Below are 19,174 nucleotides of genomic sequence, written 5' to 3' on the forward strand. Positions count from 1 at the left end.
CTGTGGGGCCTGGCTTCTTGTTCCAGGTGCACACGGCATGTAAGGAGTCCTTGGTGACCAAGTGTCCGCTGGGCCTGTGCAAAGTGTCGGTCATCCCTCCCACGGCTCTCAACAGCATCGACTCTGATGGTGGGTCCCGCACACCCCCTGGCCTGTCCTTGTGCCTGTGTCCTCTCTGTGCTCTCGTTCTCCACTTGGTAACGGCCGGATCGGTGGTATTGGGATGTGGCTGGGAAGAGGCCAGGCCCCACCGTCTCGGGGAGGGTGTCTATGCAAAGGTGGTGCATGGTGTCCCGAAGGCCACTGGGCAGGCTTAGGTCTTAGGCTGGTCCCTTAAAGGTCCTGGGTCCAGTTGGCTGTGAGGAGCAACCTAGTCAAAGATCTTGTCCATCTCTGACCTGAGCCACTGAAATCCGGGTCTCCGCCAGCGACCCTCCCTCCAGCAGCGGGTGTTAGCATGCTGCTCGTGCTGCTGTCCCTAGTCCAGAGGGGACTTGATAAGTGTTGGTGGAAAGGTAGAACTGGGGCTCGTGTCTCAGGAAACCAGCTCTTCAGAGTTAGAGTGAGAGGGAGACATGGAGCAGGGAGGCCTTTCTGAAATTCACTGGATGTGGAAATACCTCACTCCCTCTTGCTGGTTTCCTGTAAGTTACAGGGCCCTGGGGGATCACTCCCTACACCAGTAGGAGCACCCTCTTCTGCCTGTCATGGCTGTTATTTCCTCTGTCCTTTGCCCTTCGTACACCCAGGCTTCTGGAAGGCCACATGTCCTCCGTCCTGCACAAGCCCCCTGTTGGTCTTTGTCAATTCCAAAAGTGGAGACAACCAGGGTGTGAAGTTCCTCAGAAGATTCAAACAGCTGCTGAACCCTGCCCAGGTCTTTGACCTCATGAACGGAGGACCACACCTTGGGTAAGTTTGTAAAATATATCTTTCTTGGAGTTCAAAAGTTTATTTGAAGATAATGCATGTTTATTTTTAAAAGATTCAAAGATACATTTTAAAACAGAAAATAAAGGCTGTGTTTCTTGAACTCCCCCAAATTCCACTTGCAGAGGCTTGCTCCCACTCTTTTTTTTTTTAAGTAGCTTGTTCAGATGCCGTCTGGGTACAGACAGGGACAGACAGACAGGAAGGGAAAGAGATGAGGAGCATCAACTCAGTTACAGCACCTTAGTTGTTCATTGACTGCTTTCTCATATGTGCCTTGACTGGGGAGCTCCAGCTGAGCCAGTGACCCCTTGCCCAAGCCAGCAACCTTGGGGTTATGTCTGTGATCGCATGCTCAGGCTGGTGACCCCAAGCTCAAGCTGGTGAGCCTACACTCAAGCCCTATGAGCCCATGCTCAAGCCCGATGAGCCCACGCTCAAACTGGTGAGCCTACACTCAAGCCCTATGAGCCCACGCTCAAGCTGGTGACCTCGAGGTTTTAACCCGGGTCATCAGCATTCTAGGTCGATGCTCTGTCCATTGCACCACCACCTGGTCAGGCAAGGTACCCACTCTTAGTAGTTAATGGAGTTGCGTGTCCTTATTTTAAAAATATATATATATTGATTTCAGCAAGAGAAAAGGGGGAGAGAAAGAGAGAGTCAGATAAATAGACAGGACATCAAGCTGTTTCTATATGTGCCCTGACCTGGGATTGAACTAGCAACCTCTGCACTTCCAGATGATGCTCCAACCAACCAATCTGTCTGGCCAGGGCCCGATTTTTAAATGTGTTGCTGGTGGGCACACACACTTTTGAACCAGACATGGTTCTGTGCTAACGGGCGCTGTGCAGCAGGCTGTTTATCTGTCATGTGCAGTAGTGTGAGCATTTTCTTTTCAAAGAGAGACAGGAAGGGGGTAGGGAGAGACAAGAAGCATCAGCTCATAGTTGAAGCACTTTAGTTGTTCATTGGTTGCTTCTCACATGTGCCTTAATCAGTGGGCTCCAGCCGAGACAGCGACCCCTTGCCCAAGCCAGCGACCTTGGGATCATGTTGATGATCACGTGCTCAAGCTGGCGACCCTGCACTCTAGCCTGTGACCTTGGGGTCTTGAGCCAGAGTCCTCAGTATTGCAGGTTGACGCTCCATCCGCTGTGCCACCACCGGTCAGGCGGTGTGGGTGTTTCCTGAGGTCAGTGGTCACAGAGCTGTCTTGTTGTTTTCAGTGGCTGCTGAGGATTGAGGGGCTTTCCTCCAGCGGGGTGCAAAAGGAGATTTTTCCTTTTGGAGGCATGAGAGGTCGCTCACCTTGAGAGGGCAGTGCCATGCAGATGTGCGAGAGCCTGCATGTCAGCTAGGTGGAGAGCTGATGTGTGTTCTTTCTACTTTTGTGTGTCTTATAGGTTTGTAGAAAATACTTCCTTCTGTAAACTTTGTCGTTCTAACAAACTCCTTCCTCATTTGGAAGCAGCAGTTCCACGCTGGGGTTCTGAGAGCCTCCTAGCTTGTTCGGAGGCCGTCCCGGGTACTCGTAGTGGGACATGCTCGCAGGAGCCGGCTCTGGGGGGGGGTGTTCCTGGGAGGCTGTTGTGTTTGCAGCAGGGCTGCCATGCCGTGACCCCGTGGGGCCGGAGAGCTCCTCTCCACCGGTGGCAGCAGGGTGCTCTGCGGAGAGGTCCAGACGGCTGCTTTTCAGCCTGTCCCTCAAGGCAGCACCCGGAGAGGTCAGCAGGTAGATTACGGCTGGTGGACACGGGAGCACGCTCACCACTGGGTTCAGAAGGGAATTGTTTAGTTAAAAGGTGGGGCCCGTGAAGGGATTAGACAGCCCATGTCACCATATGCCACACAGGTTCCTCAGCAGGGCACCAAGGGCTCAGACGCACACTGTGGAATGGCTTCGGGCAGGAACCTGCGAATTACTAAATATTCCCTTTGGCTGCACGCAGACCGTGGGGAGACGAGACGACCCAGGAAGCCTCCACACAGGTGCAGGGGCAGTTGGTCTAAATTCCCGTTTCTGGGAATCAGCCTCTGTCTCACCTGTTATAAGCAAACTTAGACATACTGCTTTGTTTAAAAAAAAAGATACTTGATTATGGGGGATGGAGAGAAACAGCGATTTGTTGTTCTACTTATTTATGCATTCATTGGTTGATTCCCGTATGTGCCCTGACTGGGGATTGAACCTGCAACCTCGGCGTATTAGGACGACGCTGAGACCCACTGAGCCCCCGTCCAGGGCTCTGCTTCATTTTCTCGGTTCGATCCCTGGCCCGATGTATCACCGTGCCCCGAGAGCCTGAGGGCGGGCCGTGTTCTAGAGCCGCCTGGAAGTCAGACACAGCCTTGCTGCTCCAGAACCTCACGTCTGTTTGTCCCTGAGTCCCACGCCATCACTCAATCCTGTTTTTCTTCCGAGGACATACTCCGGCTCAGACTCTGCTAAATGCAGGGCCCAGCACACAAACTGCCAGTCAGGGTCACAGGACAGGGTGTCTGTCACACTACCAGGGAGACGTGCAGGTTCTGTGGGAGCCTGGGGAAGTGGCTTGTCAATCAGGGGCCTCTCAGTTTCCCTCCTGAGCCAGCGTGTGAGAGCTGGTGTTGTCACGGTGGGGAGGGAGGTTTGGGGCCCGCTAGGCAGAGGGCGCGTGCAGAGCTGAGAAGACGGAGGAGGGGGCGCTGCTGCTGGCCAGGGAGGCTCGGAGGTGCTGGCCGAGAGGTGCTTTCCCAACAGGTGGCAACTTCTTAAGTGAGACAGTCGAGGAGACTTGCTTTGGGAAGATCACAGGGTCGCAGGAATTGGAGGTGTCCAAAGGAGACGTGAGGTGGCGAGAAGGCTCTTGTAGCGATTGTGAGAGAAGTGATGGTGGCAGGGACAGCAGGGTCTGGCCTGGTGACTGGTTCGATGGCAGCTCTGCTGTATTGCAAGGAAGGGACCCTGGGACAAGGAGGTACCTACCCGGGACACCTCAGTAGCCTGTTGCAGACAGATGCAAGGCCTGGAGGTAATGGTTCAGGGTCACCAACATCTGTGGTCTCTGAAGTCAGACTGGGATGAGGCCACTCAGGATGCGGGGTAGGAGTGAGCAGAGGAGACTCGGGTTGTCCTGAGGGGACACTGCGTGCTGGGGGCAGGTGAGCACGAGGACACAGGGAGGAGGTGGAGATGGAGTTACTGGGGGAGGAGGGATGTGTCACATCACCCGGAGGGCACAGTGGCCCGGAAGGAAGGTAAATGGTGAACAGGATTGTGCAGCTTGGGCTCCCGAGCTGCGTGCGTGGGGGCTGGGTGCGTACGGAGTGGGTGCGGAGATGGAGGGCGCGGAGACCAAGCACCCGGTTCTGCCTCTGAGAGGCTTACTCACAGAAGGGGTGCAGGGTCAGTGTGAGAGGGGCAGACAAGGCCCCTCGGCCAGGACAGACGGACTGTCGTTTGTCATTTAGAAGGAGCCCTGTTTCACTGACGTTCTCTTTTATCTGCAGCTTACGCTTATTCCAGAAGTTTGATACGTTCCGGATTCTGGTTTGTGGCGGGGACGGCAGTGTGGGCTGGGTCCTCTCTGAAATCGACAGCCTCAGTCTTCACAAGCAGGTACCTGCGTGTGGGGGAGCCGGCCTCCGGTGAGGGCACGGTGAGAGGCTGGGCAGGACTGCGACCCCCCTGTCCTCTCGAGCACCGTTCCCAGGCAGGGCAGGGCCCACGGAGGTCTGGGAGGGAAGAAGAGGTGGCTCGAGAGCATCATCAGGCTGGGGCAGGGCTATGGCCTGGGGACAGAACTTTATAGTTAAAGGGAACCAATAGAAAGAACGTTTCCCACTGTCCCCTTTTCTGGGTAGTGAAGAAATCTTTCGCTCAATGCCCCTTGCTCTCCAGGAAGGGACATAAGTAGTGAGCTTCAAGCCACAGTTGGGGTCCCTTGGACTTACTTTATCTATTAAATTAAAAATCAGGTCTTTCTGATTGTAAAAAATAAATGCTTCCTGTTCCCTCATCCTCACCCCTCCATAGTTACTCACGGCCGCACTGGTGGATCTTGGACTCCTTCTGTCGATGTACAGTGTAGTATAATGCCGTTGGATCTGCACGGACTCACGTGCCAGTGATGTCCCCTGACGGCACTTGACACATGCGGCAGTGGGTGGGGGTCTGTGGGGTGCTTTCCCGCTGGGCAGAGCTCTGCCAGCCCAGGGCCAGCTCCCCCCCCCCCCCCCCACTGATGGGAGCCCCTCGGTGAGAGCCATCGACACTTTCCTGGTCCTGCTCTTCTGGAGAGCGCCCACTTTCAGACTGGCATGCGCGGCCACACGGCTCTTCCTCCGGCCGGGCCAGCGTCCCTTCCCGCTGCCGTCCACTGCCTGGCCGGGCAGGCAGAAGTGGGTCGTTCTGTTTTTGTTTTAATGCTGCGGAAGTCAGACATTTTAATTAACCATGAATTTTTAAATGAATCATGTTTATATTTTTTCCCAAATTTCCATCGGGGTAGTTATCTTCTAAAATACTGATTTCTAGGGATTACTGTCATATTAGGGATACAAACTTCTTGTCGGTCATATTTTTTCTAGTTTGTCATTTATTTTCAACATACTCCCCCCCCACCACCACCCCGAATATTTGACCTGACGCTCAGTGTTAGCAGCCCTGCTAGGTGGGGGCGGACTGTTATGAGCCAGGATTTAGCCCCAGGCACTGGAATGAGGTTGGAAGGTGGACAGTGCGCTGAAGGTGAACTGCTCAGCTACAGCGAGGCCCCTTGCTCCGGAAAGAGAATGCTGCCCCCTCGTGGTGAAGCTGGAGCACTGCTCTTAGGTCCCGTGTTTTGTTGACTTCAGGACGTCTTTCTTACAAGTTCGTTGTCACTGATCAGGAAGGCGGGTTGCATCCACCCGGTTGAGTTCAGTGAGCACTTATCTCTTCCATCCTCTCTGTGGCACCTGATCCTCTGGACACCCCCTTCCTCCCCCCTTCCCCAGGGCCCCACCCCTTGGTGTTCTCGTCTTCCTGGCTGCCCCCCCCCCCCAGCTTAGCATTTCCAGCACTGAGCCCACCGCTCAGCCCTGTTGGCCCTCATTCCTTTCCTTAGAGTCTGAGAGTGGTCGTCCACCAGACAGCGGGTCAGAGATCTGACAGTTCTTGATTCTTCCCTCGTCCTCTCTTTCTGCTTAGTTGCCTTGCTCAGTCCTGCCACCCCGAGTGTCCAGGTCACCCCCTGTGTGCCGCTGACCCTGGGCCTCCGCTGGTCCGTCCTCCCTGGGGACCTGCCTCACAGGTGGTTTGGTTCACGAACTGCCCTGAATGTTCCTTGGTGGCCCCTTGGCTTTAAGATAAAGTCTAGACTTCATAACGTAGCTCACCAGGCCCCAGCGTGGCTCCCTCTCCCTTCTCTGCTTCTCTGACTGTCTCCTCATCACTCTCCTCTGTTGACCGGCAGGAGGGTCACCCTACAGCTGGACCACCTCCGTGACTTCCCTCCACTGCTTGTGCTGGTCCTCAGGCCCCAGGGAGCCAGGGCCGGGTCCTCCCCGCCCAGTGCTCGGGCCTGCTGGTCCAGGGCCGGGTCCTCCCCACCTAGTGCTTGGGCCTGCTGGTCCTCAGGCCCCAGGGAGACAGGGCTGAGTCCTCCCCACCTAGTGCTCGGGCCTGCTGGTCCTCAGGCCCCAGGGAGCCAGGGCCAGGTCCTCCTCGCCCAGTGCTCGGGCCTGCTGGTCCTCAGGCCCCAGGGAGCCAGGGCCGGGTCCTCCCCACCTAGTGCTCGGGCCTGCTGGTCCAGGGCTGGGTCCTCCCCGCCTAGTGCTCGGGCCTGCTGGTCCAGGGCTGGGTCCTCCCCGCCCAGTGCTCGGGCCTGCTGGTCCAGGGCCGGGTCCTCCCCACCTAGTGCTCGGGCCTGCTGGTCCAGGGCCGGGTCCTCCCCGCCTAGTGCTTGGGCCTGCTGGTCCAGGGCCGGGTCCTCCCCGCCCAGTGCTCAGGCCTGCTGGTCCTCGCGCTCCAGCTTGCTGTCCCCAGCAGGGTGGCGCACCTCCCCAGTGGCAGGGCACATGAGTGTGGGCTGTGCCATGCTTAGGGAGGACCAGTGTGACCCTCCCTGCACACTGCATGCTGGAGGTGGAGGCGGAGAGCCCATGGGCAGCCAGTGTCTAGCAGTCTTCCTAAGCGTGGACCTGGCATGTCTGAGCTCTGGGGTGGGCTTTCCAAGGGGTCTGTCGGGAGTGGCAGGTGGAGGAGTGTTGGCTGAGCATTTGGGTGTGTTCAAGTTTGGTGACCAGACTGGATGTCCTGATGCCTGTTTGGATGGGACTTAGAAGCCATTGAAGAGGTTTCTGGAGACGTGATGCTGCTTTGGAAGATGAACTTGGCTTCAGGGACAGATGTGGTGGAGGGAGAGCAGTGCTGAGGAGTCACTGCGTGATTCTTCAGGGGTTCAGACACACAGTCAGGGACAGGCCTGTACCCATAGGCGTGGAAACAGGACCAGAGAGGTCCCAGAGGATTGTCACAATGTGGCGTCAGATGAGTGCGGACCCGTGGGAGAGGGAGGACTTCCCTGTGGGGTTAGATAGGCTGCCTGTCCTGTCTGTGGCTCCGCCTAGAGCGGAAGTGCCACCCCGTTCCAGAGCAGGTCCCCGCGCTGAGTTCCGCGGTGCTGTCAGTGCGAGGGGAGGCTCCATGCTGTGTCTGTGTTCTGTCAGTGTCAGCTGGGCGTGCTGCCCCTCGGCACAGGGAATGACCTGGCTCGCGTGTTAGGCTGGGGCTCGGCCTGTGACGATGACACGCAGCTCCCGCAGATCCTGGAGAAGCTGGAGAGAGCCAGCACCAAGATGCTGGACAGGTGAGTGGGCTGCCTTCTCGTGCTGCCCAACTGGAGGTGGCCCAGTCCCCTCAGCCAGCTGTTGTCATCCGGGGCTCCTGGAAACCGTAGTCCCTGCAGTTAGTAGTAAAACTTTGTTCTAAGCAGGAATTCCTTTTTCTAGGTAGTCTAATTTTTTACCAGGATTATGGAAAAGATAGCAGAGGTTGGGAACCAAGTCATCAGGTCTTGTCTCTAGGCCACGCCTGGTCTGCCCGATCCCCGGGCCACTAGGGGGGGTGGCTCTGCTCCCTGCAGCCAGTGTGACCCCTGATGCCCGTCACCAATGGGTGACCAGTCCCGTTTCCTCATCTTCAGTTCCCAGGAGAATCTTGAATGTTGGGAATATGTGCTGTGTGTTGTTGAAAAGTCCTTGGGCGTCCTTGGGGGGGCACTCTTAGTGCTGGCCAGAACCCGTGGCGTCGGTGCGGACGTCGCAGTTCCCGCCCTGTGGCCCACGGCCTGCCCCTCCCTGTGATCTCGCATGCACGCATGCTCGCACGCACGCACACACGTGGCTGCCCCGCCCTCCTCCACCGAAGGGAGTGCGCTGTGCGTGGGGCCCGTGCCCCCTCCGTCAGTAGAGCTGCAGGGCACTTAGTAGGACATCTGTCCTGAGTGGGGTGAGGAGCCACGGTAGGGCCACGAGCCGAGGTGAAGGGCTTGCAGACGAAGCCAGGACTGTAACGTCAGGTCCTCGGGCCATGGGTGGGGGCGCAGGCGACCTGACGGAGTGCCTGTGTATGCAGGTGGAGTGTCATGGCCTACGAGACCAGGCTGCCCCGGCAGGCCTCCTCGTCCACCGTCGTCACCGAGGACTGCAGCGAGGGCTCCGAGGTATGTGCGGTGAACGTCCCCTCCCAGCTGCCCCCTCCCCACGCTCTGTGCCGGCCCTAGGGGAGACCCACAGAGGCCCAGGGGCAGCTTGGGTGTGCTGGGGCCACATGGTCTCTGATCTCCCTGGGAGCTGGGGTTGTCGGGGCTTCCCAGTTGTCATGATTTGGGGTCTTTGTGGTGACAGTCCCTTAGGACTCCTGCTGGCCCTGCACATGCTGCTGCCCCGTCGTTCTGCATGTTGCCTCCCTTTGCAGCTACCTGTGCTAGGCCAGCCTTTGGCTCTTTTCATTGCATGGCTGTTGTTGTGACTTAGTTCCGCAGCGGCCTAGGCTTTGCCTCGTCTTATCCTGCAATGGTGCAGTCCTGGGCACGTGGCTGTGCTTGTCCCCACAGGGCGGGCTGGCTGCCGGCTGAACAGGACAGCGAGAGCTCTGCTGAGGCCTCTGCCCGTCAGCAGGGTCCAGGACAGCGGGCTGGGGTAGGGGTCATCAAACTGGCCCTCCGGCCACATCTGCCGGGCCTGCTTCGACGTGGCCTGCAGGCAGAGAAGTGTCCGTGCCCTTTGAGAGAGGGTGAACATGTGTGCAGGGCTCAGATATGTGCCACTCAGCTGACAGTGAAGTTTGCTGACCCCTGGACTGGGGCCTAGGTGGTTTTATCACACAGGGCTGATCCCCCATTTCAGCAGGCAGAGGAGAGAGGGAAGGGGGGATTGCATTGAGAGAAGGGGAGGGGCCAAGTGCGGTCCTGCCCAGCAGACAGATGGGAGGTCTGCTGTGCGAGAGCCCCGGTGACGGCGTGCTGCCTGCAGCCAGGGCCCAAGCTTCTGGTTCCCAGACAGGCTGCCGGCGGGGATCTCAGACCCAAGAAGAAGCAGCATCAGGTAGTCGTAAGTTCTTATTAGCATGTTCTCCTTTGTAAGGCCCGTCTGCCCACATCTTTTTTTTTAATTAATTAATTAATTTATTTTTTACAGAGACAGAGAGTGAGTCAGAGAGAGGGATAGACAGACAGGAACGGAGAGAGATGAGAAGCATCAATCATTAGTTTTTCATTGCGCGTTGCAACACCTTAGTTGTTCATTGATTGCTTTCTCATATGTGCCTTGACCACGGGCCTTCAGCAGACCGAGTAACCCCTTGCTGGAGCCAGCCACCTTGGGTTCAAGCTGGTGACCTCAGGGTCTCGAACCTGGGTCTTCCGCATCCCAGTCCAACGCTCTATTCACTGCGCCACCGCTTGGTCAGGCCCGTCTGCCCACATCTTGATGAAGCCTTGGAAGTCTTTGGGCTAGCACTAGCAGTCTCAGGCTGGCGAGGACAGGGAGCCGAGGCCGGGCCAGCAGGCGCAGTGGGGGGAGCTCACCGGGCGGACTGACCGGCCCCTCCCTGCTGTGGGGTCTTTATAGGTACAGCAAATTCTCTTCTATGAAGACTCGGTCGCGGCCCATCTTTCTAAGATCCTGACCTCTGACCAGCACTCAGTGGTGATCTCCTCAGCGAAGTGAGTGCCAGCAGCCTCGGGACTGGGCTCCCACCACGCGGGCCAGGCTCCCGGCCAGAACCGCCTCTCTAGAAGCACCCTCCGCCTTTCCTCCCACAGAGTGCTCTGCGAGACGGTGAAGGACTTTGTGGCTCGCGTGGGAAAGGCTTACGAGAAGACCACCGAGAGTTCGGAGGAGTCGGAGGTCATGGCCAAGAAGGTCCGGTCCCTGGGCCCGGGCTGGGAGGGGGCAGGGCCGAGAGGCAGTCCGTGCCACGCCATTCCTTCCCATCCAGTGCTCTGTCCTGAAGGAGAAGCTGGATTCTCTCCTTAAGACCTTGGACGACGAGTCCCAGGCCTCATCCTCTCTGCCCACCCCGCCGCCCACCATTGCCGAGGAAGCGGAAGATGGGGACGGGACGGGCAGCAGCTGTGGCTCGACTGTGGACCGCTCGGTGGGGTCAGCATGCCCGGCCCGGCCACAGATATTCCGGCCTCGGGAGCAGCTCATGCTGAGAGCCAACAGCCTCAAGAAGGCAATTCGTCAGATCATAGAGCACACAGAGAAAGGTAGCAGGTCTCCTGGTGACGAGGGGGCTGCCTTCGGGCGGGGGTTGGGCACGCCTGTTTTCTCCTGAACGTGGGGTAGGAAGGCACCCATCATGTGGGTCAGAGCGTGAGCGTCATGGTCAATCCGGCCTGTGTGGTTTCCTGTAGAGCGCCTGGCCGGGGCGGCACCTCTGAGCACGTGCTGGGAGCACAACCCACCCCGCACCTGCTCGCTCTGCTGTCAGACCCTGCTGGCTGGGAGGCCCGGGGTCCAGACGGGGCAGTGCGGGAGGGGCCCCTGGAAGAGGTGCCTCATGGCACGCAGGAGCTGGTTCCCTTTCCTGCTCGGGACCTAGTCTGGGGGCACTGTGCCCAAGCTCGGTGCAGCCCTGTGGAGCACGCCCTTGTCCAGCTGGACGGCTGCCCCGGGGAGTCCGTTCTGAGGGGAACCTTGGTGCTCAGACTGAGGATCTCTTAGGACCCCTGGAGAGCCAGGCCCCTCGAGGGACTGTGGGGAGGCCATCCAGTCAGTGGACAGAGAGGCTGGTCGGGACAGCTGCATGGCAGGCAGGAGGCGCCGGAGAAGAGGGGGACCGTGTGTTCTGTGGCCTCTGAGGCAGGGCTGGCTGCAGCGGCGGAGGGTGCCCGGGCCTGCCCCGGTCACTTGGCTGGTGTCAGGCTGCCAGTGCTGAGTCCGGGATCAGCCTGGGGCGTGGGGGAGGCAGACAGGCCCCAGAGGACGAAGTTGTGCCTGGCTGGCCGTCCCTTTTTCTAGACTTGGTTTGCTAAGCTTTGATGAGAACGCTGAAAAGCCACGCTAACCTGTGAAGGTCACTGCCCCCAAAGTCGCTGGGTCCCCAGCGCCCTCCTCAGGAAGGTTTCCCGTGTCCTGGATCCCTCTCGTGACCCTCAGAAACCGTGTCACACGCTCACTCCTTCAGGCACTTTCCCAGCCCTCACCTTCACCCCCCAGCAGGTCCACCTGCTTGTGGCTTTGCCGAGAGTAACATGGTTGTGACCTCTCACCTGCACGTTGATGGGTGCACGCGATGGGCCCTCGCCATTCTGAGGCTGCCCTGGGCTCTTGATCGTTCACTCACCGTCTCTCCACATCTTCCAGCCTCTGGGCCCTCCTCCTCGGGCTGCTGGCACGGGTGCCCGGCGTGCATGGTACTTGCAGCATGCTAGGCCCCAGGAAAGGGGGACGAGGTGGGAGTTTCAGGGTCTCAGCTGCGGCCCAGAAGACGTTTGGAGAAAATCAGACTGGGAGATGAAGAGGGGAGTGTGCCCAGCAGGACTCCTCTGCCTGGTGTGGTCTGGCTGGTGCCCACGGCTGAGCCGCAGCCTTCTCTCCTTGCGCAGCGGTCGACGAGCAGAACGCCCAGACCCAGGAGCAGGACAGGATTGTCTTAGAGCTCTCTGAGTCGGAGGAGAAGAAGGACCTGAAGCCGGAGGACACGGTGTGCCAGAGCGAGAGCTGCGGGGTCGCCAAGCACAGGAGCCTCCGTAAAGGTACCTACCGCCTGCGGCCTGGGGCCCTCCGCGCAGCATTCGGCCCCTGTGCTCAGAAAGCTGAGGGGGGGGGGGCTCCAGACTGCTTCCTCACAACTGCATCGGCCGCTGGGCAGTACGAATAGTGGGGACTGCGCGGCCTTTCCGCGCACACCCTGCTGTGTGTGCTTTGTCCAGTAGCCGGCGGGTGGCCCGGTGGCAGGCGGACAGCCCAGTGGCTGGTGGACAGCCGGTGGCAGACGGTGGCCGGGTGGCAGGTGGCGGCCTGGTGGCAGGTGGGCGGCCGGGCGGCAGGCGGCCAGCCGGGTGGGGATCCTTGCTTCTGAGGGCATGCTTTCCTCAGAGCCTCCCTGTGCACCCCGGACCCTGCAGGGCTCAGCCTCCTGGCTGGAGCCGGCCAAGAGCCATGTGCATGCGAATGTGCTCCAGCCAGAGTGGCCTTGCCGGACACTTTGGCTCACAGGGTACTGCTCAGTCCCACAGGCTATCTGCCTGGGGACCCTTCCTGCTCCTGGCGTGGAGGACTGTCCCTCCCCGCTGGCTGTGCGAGGCCCCCTCCCTTGCAGCCTGGGCAAGCCACTAGGAGTGCCTGTCTAGAGGGTGCTCCATGGCTGTGACTGCTCAGAACTCGGCATGGGCCCCACTGCCCTGAGTGTGGGAGGGCCTCGCCCTCCGTGCCCGCCCAGCCTCACCCAGCATGGCCCTCCTCCTCCTCTCGGTGCCTCTCGCCCACTTCTCTCTCCCTTCCCCCTCTCCCTCCCTCTCTCTCCCCCTCCCTTCTCTCCTTCTCCTCCCCCCTCTCTTTTTCTCTCTGGGTCTCTCCCTCCTCACACCCTTCACCTGGGCTGACCAGTGGCTTGAGGACACCTCACTTCCCCTCCACCTGGCGTTTCTCTCCGGAACTCTCCCAGAAGGCAGCCAGTCTGTTTTGGACAGTCTCCCAGCTCTGTGTCCTGTGTTTATAGGGTCCAGATCCCCTTGTGAGAAGCTGATCAGCAAAGGAAGTTTGTCACTGGGCAGTTCTGCCTCTCTTCCTCCCCAGTCAGGAAGCCGGGACGGCCTGCCGGCGCTGAACACCAAGATCCTGTTCTCGAGTGAGTGTCCCACCCCCAGCTGGGCAGGGGACAGAGCTGCGCATTGGCCGAGCGAGTGCGGGCTGTCGTTTGCCTGGCACTGGGTCTGTGGGCATGGATGAGACTGGCTCTCTGTCCTCCAGTAGCCTGCATGTCAGCAGGAGAGTGGCCTGGACATCAGAGTGAGGTCACAGCATGAACACGCCTTGTTTATTGCAGAGGGCAGAGGGCACCCAGATCACCACCTGGGGGCCCGGAGGCATCGAGCACCATGTTTATTGCAGAGGGCAGAGGGCACCCAGATCACCGCCTGGGGGCCCGGAGGCATCGAGCACCATGTTTATTGCAGAGGGCAGAGGGCACCCAGATCACCGCCTGGGGGCCCGGAGGCATCGAGCAGGCGATGCTCGAGCTGAGTGCTGAGGGGAATGGGAGTCATCCTGAGGAGCCGGGCAGGCCGGGTCGCTGTGCTGGGGCCGTGGGGCTGTGCCCGTGTCCAGCAGGGCTGCAGCGGGGGCCCAGTGCTGCCAGCGCCCGTCCTCTTCCCGTTCTGTGCTCTCTTTTGTCCGGGCCACAGTGCAGCCCCTGCTGCTCCTCCCTGGGGGAGCGGTGTCAGCCCCTGGGGTCTTCAGAGGGAGGGCTGCTGCCCGGGGCGGAAAGTGCTGATAGACTCCCTTGCCGGTCCTGGGTAGAGTCCTGAGCCAGCCTAGCTGTCGGCTCCTAGAAGTGGTCTCTGCTGGACAGAAAGGAAGTTCCAGAAGCCCTTGGGAAGTGAGAAGCATTTGGTTAACCAGGGACAAAAATATTACTGGGAGGGACAGATGGCAGAATGTTCAGATGGAGGGTTTCATCTCTGCCTTCGTGTTTGATGTACCGGCTGCACACTGGTGTAGGTACTCTGCGGGTCCCTGTCACCTGGACTGTCCATGATGTTCATCTCTCATGAGTTGAGCCTTCTAAAGCTGGGCAGCTGGACTCTAAGATTAGTTGTAGGATGAGACCCTTCCGGTGGGGCCTTGGATGTTTAATGAGAACTCTCCGTAGGAACCCTTTTTATGTGCTGCATAGCTGTGATTGCCACCGCCCAGTGCTTTATTTTTGTGCCATGAAAATGGGTTGATAACGGTAGTTTTTGACCCAAGATTATGAATTGTCCAAGTCTGGACACAATCTGACCTGTGGTGGTGCAGTGGATAAAGCGTCGACCTGGAAATGCTGAGGTCGCCAGTTCGAAACCCTGGGCTTGCCTGGTCAAGGCACATATGGGAGTTGATGCTTCCAGCTCCTCCCCCTGTCTCTCTCTGTCTCTCTCTCCTCTTTCTGTCTCTCTTCCTTTCTCTCTCCTCTCTAAAATGAATAAAAATTTAAAAAAATTTTTAAAAAGTCTGGACACATTTATACATTATTTTAGAAAGTTAATTATCACGTCCTGAGCAGTGTGTCTGTCCACCTCAGAGACATGGCCGCTCCTGACTGACTGGGACCATCTCTCCATTCCTCCTCACAGGTGCTCGCCCTGGGATGTCCGGTTCCTTGCCTGGCAGTTCAGTCATCAGTCGCTTACTGATTAATGCCGATCCCTTCAACTCCGAGCCGGAAAACCTGTGAGTGTGGCGTGGAGCAGAGGGGGCACACTGGGAAAGAGGGCTGGGCGTGGGGTACGGGTCCAGGGTTAACCTGTGAGTGTGGCGTGGAGCAGAGGGGGCACACTGGTAGAGTGCTGGGGCGTGGGACACGGGTCCAGGGTTAACCTGTGAGTGTGGCGTGGAGCAGAGGGGGCACACTGGGAAAGAGGGCTGGGCGTGGGACACGGGTCCAGGGTTAACTGGAGGGCCTTGTGAGCAGCTGACTAGGGTCCTCGTGTCAGCAGGCAAGGACAGCCTTAGAAATGGGAGCCTCCGTGAAGGCTGATTGGAGAGTCCCCGGTGTGGGGCAGTGGGCCCTGCCTGTCCTGGCTTAGTCCCGAGTTCCCGAGGGCCCCGAGTCAGCAGCCTAACACACGCAGTGTTCTGAGGTCTCGTGGGCTCAGAGGCTCCTGCAGGAATGAAGTTGGCGCTGTTCTCCTCGCGCACCTCGGTGACCTGGCTGGCCCCACGTGCCGCCTCTCCCTGACCCCTCCCCTGCTGTTCTGCTCTCCTGTGCGGGAGCGGGGTCCCCCCACCCTGTTCACGCCGCAGTCCTAGGTCCCTGGGCTTTAGACGTCTCGGGGGAGTTTTGGGGCTGCTCTGTGCCCCCTGCCCGTGTCCTCTGTCCAGGCCCTGAGGCCGTGAGGACCGGACACTGCAATGCGGTCAGGGCTGTTGGGTGTGTGCACACGCCATTGAGGAGACAGATGGTGTTTCAGACCATTCTGGGCTTTCCTTCCTGCCTGCTGACAGCCAGTTCTGGGCAGCCAGCAAGAGGTGCCAGTTGGTTAAAAGTTGCCCACCACACACCTGGTGTGGAGGGACGAGCAGCCGGGAAATGTGAGGCTTACGGAGACTCTGGGTTTGGGGCGGCAGAGCTGGCCGTGTGCTAGTGGCAGCCCTGCCAGGCCGGTGTGCCAAGGAGGGGCCTCGGTTCAGACACCCGCTGCCAGGTGCTCCCTGCCTAATACCTGGGCATCCTCTCCCAGCCCCAGTGCTACCTGGGCTCTGGGCTTGACCCTTCCTGATGCTCCCTCGAAGGGGCCAGAGCTGCTGCCCCCTGTGAGCAGCACCCCGGGCGTCCCAATCTCAGTGTTCGTTTGGTCCCTTCCTCCAAGGACCCTGAGGTTCTGTGTCTGGCAGCCACGGCTGTTGGTCTCTCTTCATCCTCCCCTCTTCAGATGGGGCGGCTCCTCCACCTGGGAGACCAGAGCTGCTCTCCTCTCGCCAGGCTGGGACACTAGGCCGTGACCCGTCACCCCAGAACTCGGTCATCCCACCTTTGCCCACATGGCCTCTGAGAGCCTGCCCTGTCCGTGTCCCCACCCCTCCCGCCCCGCCTCCTCCAGGCCCCACCTCCTCCCTGCCCTGCGCCCTGAAAACACGTGTTCAGAGGGGACTAGGCGCAGGGCCCTGTGTGGTGGGACCCCATGTCTGTGAACTGCCCAGAGGAGGCAGAGCTGTAGGAACAGGAAGCAGATCAGTGGTCGTCGGGGCTGGGGGGGCTGAGGGGGCTGAGGGGGCTGGGACTGCCGCCTGAGGGTGGGAGCTATCTTTCTGGGATGACACAGCAATTCTAAAGTTGATTGAACTCACGGTTACGTGACTCTGAGTGTGCTAAAATTGCATTGTGCCTTTTAAATGAGTAAGTTATATGGTAAAGAATTATTTCTCAGTAAAACTGTTACCAAAAACAAAACCAAGTATGGGTTTTGCCCTCTGGGAATGCTCAGCGGGCGGGAGGCTGTGAGGTCACACTGCCAGGCGGCTGTGCTCACTCCCAACCCGCTTCGCAGAGAGTGCTACACGGAGAAGTGTGTCATGAACAATTATTTTGGCATCGGCCTGGACGCGAAGATATCCCTGGACTTCAACAACAAGCGTGACGAGCACCCAGAGAAGTGCAGGTGGGTGACGCCGGCATGCCCATCCATCGCCTCATCTCCCCTCCTGGCCAGCGAGGGTGGTCCTGGGTCCGTGGTGGGAGCAGGTGCGGTGTCCCGAGGCAGGAGACGGGCTCGGGCCTGAATGCCTCGCGTCTGAAAACCGGTCCTCTGAGAGATGTGGGCGGAAGCAGGTGACAGTCCAAGAGGCCAGCCCGGAGGAGGGTTCCCCTAGGGTGGGCCAGGTTAGGGCAAATTCAGCACAAGGGAATGAGTGACCCTAGTCGATGGGACAGGGGCTGAGGCTCTCACAGGAGCCGTGGTCTGTGATGTTGCCGGGAAGGGGGAACTAAGACGTGCTGAGAAGTGTCTGTGGCCGAGTCCCAGCACCCTCGGGAGGCAGTCTGCTTGTCACCACACCGGCTGTCCTAGGCCAGGCTGAGCAACTCGGGGTCTCCCTTGGGCAGGGCAGGGCCCTTGAGGATGCACCCTGTGAAAGAAACAGCACACGGGGCTTCCGAGGGCTTTCGCTTGGGTGTCCAGTTTCTTTCCCTCATTTACCATCTGCTGCTTCTCCTGGCCTGGGGACCCGTGTGGGAGAAATGGGGAGCTTCTCTTTTGGGCAGACAGAAACTCCCTCTCCTTCCTGTAAGCACAGGAAGTGGGGAGTTGGCCCCCCCCCATTAACCACGTGCAGGACGAGATCATTCAGCTGCGACATTCTGGGAGGATAGGGAGGACAGCTGGTGTGCGTTAGGGCAGGGGACAGCCATCGACCTGGATCAGGAGGTCCCTTGTTGTAGAGCCCACACTCCTGCCCATGTGCCCCCCCCCCATGGGGTCACTGTCACCCAGGGGGAAGCTGCTGGGGGAACTGGATAGGAGGGAGTCACAGCCCGCGGAGCTGGGCACGTTTTATGTGTTTGGACATTTCTTTTTTTTTTTTTTTAAAGAAGTTTTTTTTTTTTTAAGATTTTTTTTTTTTTTTTTTTTTTTTTAATAGGGACAGAGAAAGAGAGAGTCAGATAGAGGGATAGACAGGGACAGATAGGAATGGAGAGAGATGAGAAACATCAATCATCAGTTTTTCATTGCGACACCATAGTTGTTCATTGATTGCTTTCTCATATGTGCCATGACCGCGGGCCTTCAGCAGACTGAGTAACCCTCCGCTCGAGCCAGTGACCTTGGATCCAAGCTGGTGAGCTTTTTGCTCAAACCAGATGAGCCCACACTCAAGCTGGCAACCTCGGGATCTCGAACCTGGGTCCTTTTGCATCCCAGTTCGACGCTTTATCCACTGCGCCACCGCCTGGTCAGGCTCTTTTTTTTTTTTTTTTTTTTAATTTTTTTATTCATTTTAGGGAGGAGAGAGAAAGGGAGAGAGAGAGACAGAGAGGGAGAGAGAAAGGAGAGAGAGACAGAAAGAGAAGTTGAGGAGGAGCTGGAAGCATCAACTCCCATATGTGCCTTGACCAGGCAAGCCCAGGGTTTCGAACCAGCGACCTCAGCATTTCCAGGTCGACGCTTTAACCACTGAGCCACCACAGGACAGGCAAGTTTGGACATTTCTAGGAAAACTAAATCATGCTCAAGAATTCGAAAACCCATTGAATTTCTGTGCGGAGGGAAATGGCGTGGGGTCCTCAGGGCATCCTGGCAAAGAGCGCATGGCGGCGAGCCTGTAGTCCAGGGGTCTCAAACTCAACTCAGCATGTGGGCCGCAGAGCAAGATCACAGCCGTTCGGCGGGCCGCACTAGGTCTACAAAAGGCAACTGTTACGCAACACTTTTCTCACTGCAGTTGAAAACAAAAAAAATCAGTACAACAAGCACAATCGTACATGCAGTTTACTCAGTGTCACAAAACGACCAGAAACTGTAGTTCGCATCACAACTGCTGTTAACTAAGCTAATATCTAGCTAGGGTGCTAGAGAAATGAAAAATACAAGTAGGCCCCTAGGCTTACTTAATTTTATCCAAAATATTTTGAACTTCGTGGATTAGTCTGCGGGCCGCACAAAATTGTTCGGCGGGCTGCATGCGGCCCGCAGGCCGCGAGTTTGAGACCCCTGCTGTAGTCCAAGTTGGTCCAAACTACACGCAAAGGCCTTTCAGTGCACACAGCTGAGCAGAGGAAACAGGTGGGGCTGTGCAGGCTCCACTGCCAGGCGCCCCGAGTTCGCGTGGAGAGCTGTGAGAGGTCTGCCTGGAGGAGTGCCATCTCTACAGGGCTTTCCTAAAGAAGTGACTGGAGACTGGCACAGGGCCCTTCCCGAGGCTGGGGGTGGGGGCGGGCTGGGCCAGTCAAAGCGATTAATTCAGTAAGTGGCACAGGGAGGTGCCCCACGGGGATCGGTCCTGTCTCGGGACACGGGGCGCGTGCGCTGTGCAGGGTGAAGTGGACCAAGTGGCCAGGGGCCGAGGC

General features: G+C 58.4%; 1 protein-coding gene across 7 annotated transcripts in view; it reads left to right on the forward strand.

The window, feature by feature from the left end:
- The window catches only part of DGKD (diacylglycerol kinase delta), a 115,552-nt gene that overhangs the window by 78,216 nt on the left and 18,162 nt on the right, over nucleotides 1-19,174 (forward strand). For all 7 annotated transcript variants that reach the window (XM_066346347.1, XM_066346341.1, XM_066346340.1 and 4 more), the window contains 12 exons: nucleotides 27-129; nucleotides 750-912; nucleotides 4,426-4,534; nucleotides 7,627-7,766; nucleotides 8,534-8,621; nucleotides 10,030-10,124; nucleotides 10,224-10,323; nucleotides 10,400-10,673; nucleotides 12,015-12,164; nucleotides 13,130-13,258; nucleotides 14,745-14,841; nucleotides 16,659-16,769. In XM_066346347.1, the coding sequence (XP_066202444.1) occupies nucleotides 27-129; nucleotides 750-912; nucleotides 4,426-4,534; nucleotides 7,627-7,766; nucleotides 8,534-8,621; nucleotides 10,030-10,124; nucleotides 10,224-10,323; nucleotides 10,400-10,673; nucleotides 12,015-12,164; nucleotides 13,130-13,258; nucleotides 14,745-14,841; nucleotides 16,659-16,769 (1,559 nt within the window). The remainder of the gene's footprint in view (nucleotides 1-26; nucleotides 130-749; nucleotides 913-4,425; nucleotides 4,535-7,626; nucleotides 7,767-8,533; nucleotides 8,622-10,029; nucleotides 10,125-10,223; nucleotides 10,324-10,399; nucleotides 10,674-12,014; nucleotides 12,165-13,129; nucleotides 13,259-14,744; nucleotides 14,842-16,658; nucleotides 16,770-19,174) is intronic.

This window comes from Saccopteryx leptura, chromosome 7 (assembly GCF_036850995.1).
Source record: "Saccopteryx leptura isolate mSacLep1 chromosome 7, mSacLep1_pri_phased_curated, whole genome shotgun sequence".
In the NCBI taxonomy this organism is placed as follows: domain Eukaryota; kingdom Metazoa; phylum Chordata; class Mammalia; order Chiroptera; family Emballonuridae; genus Saccopteryx; species Saccopteryx leptura.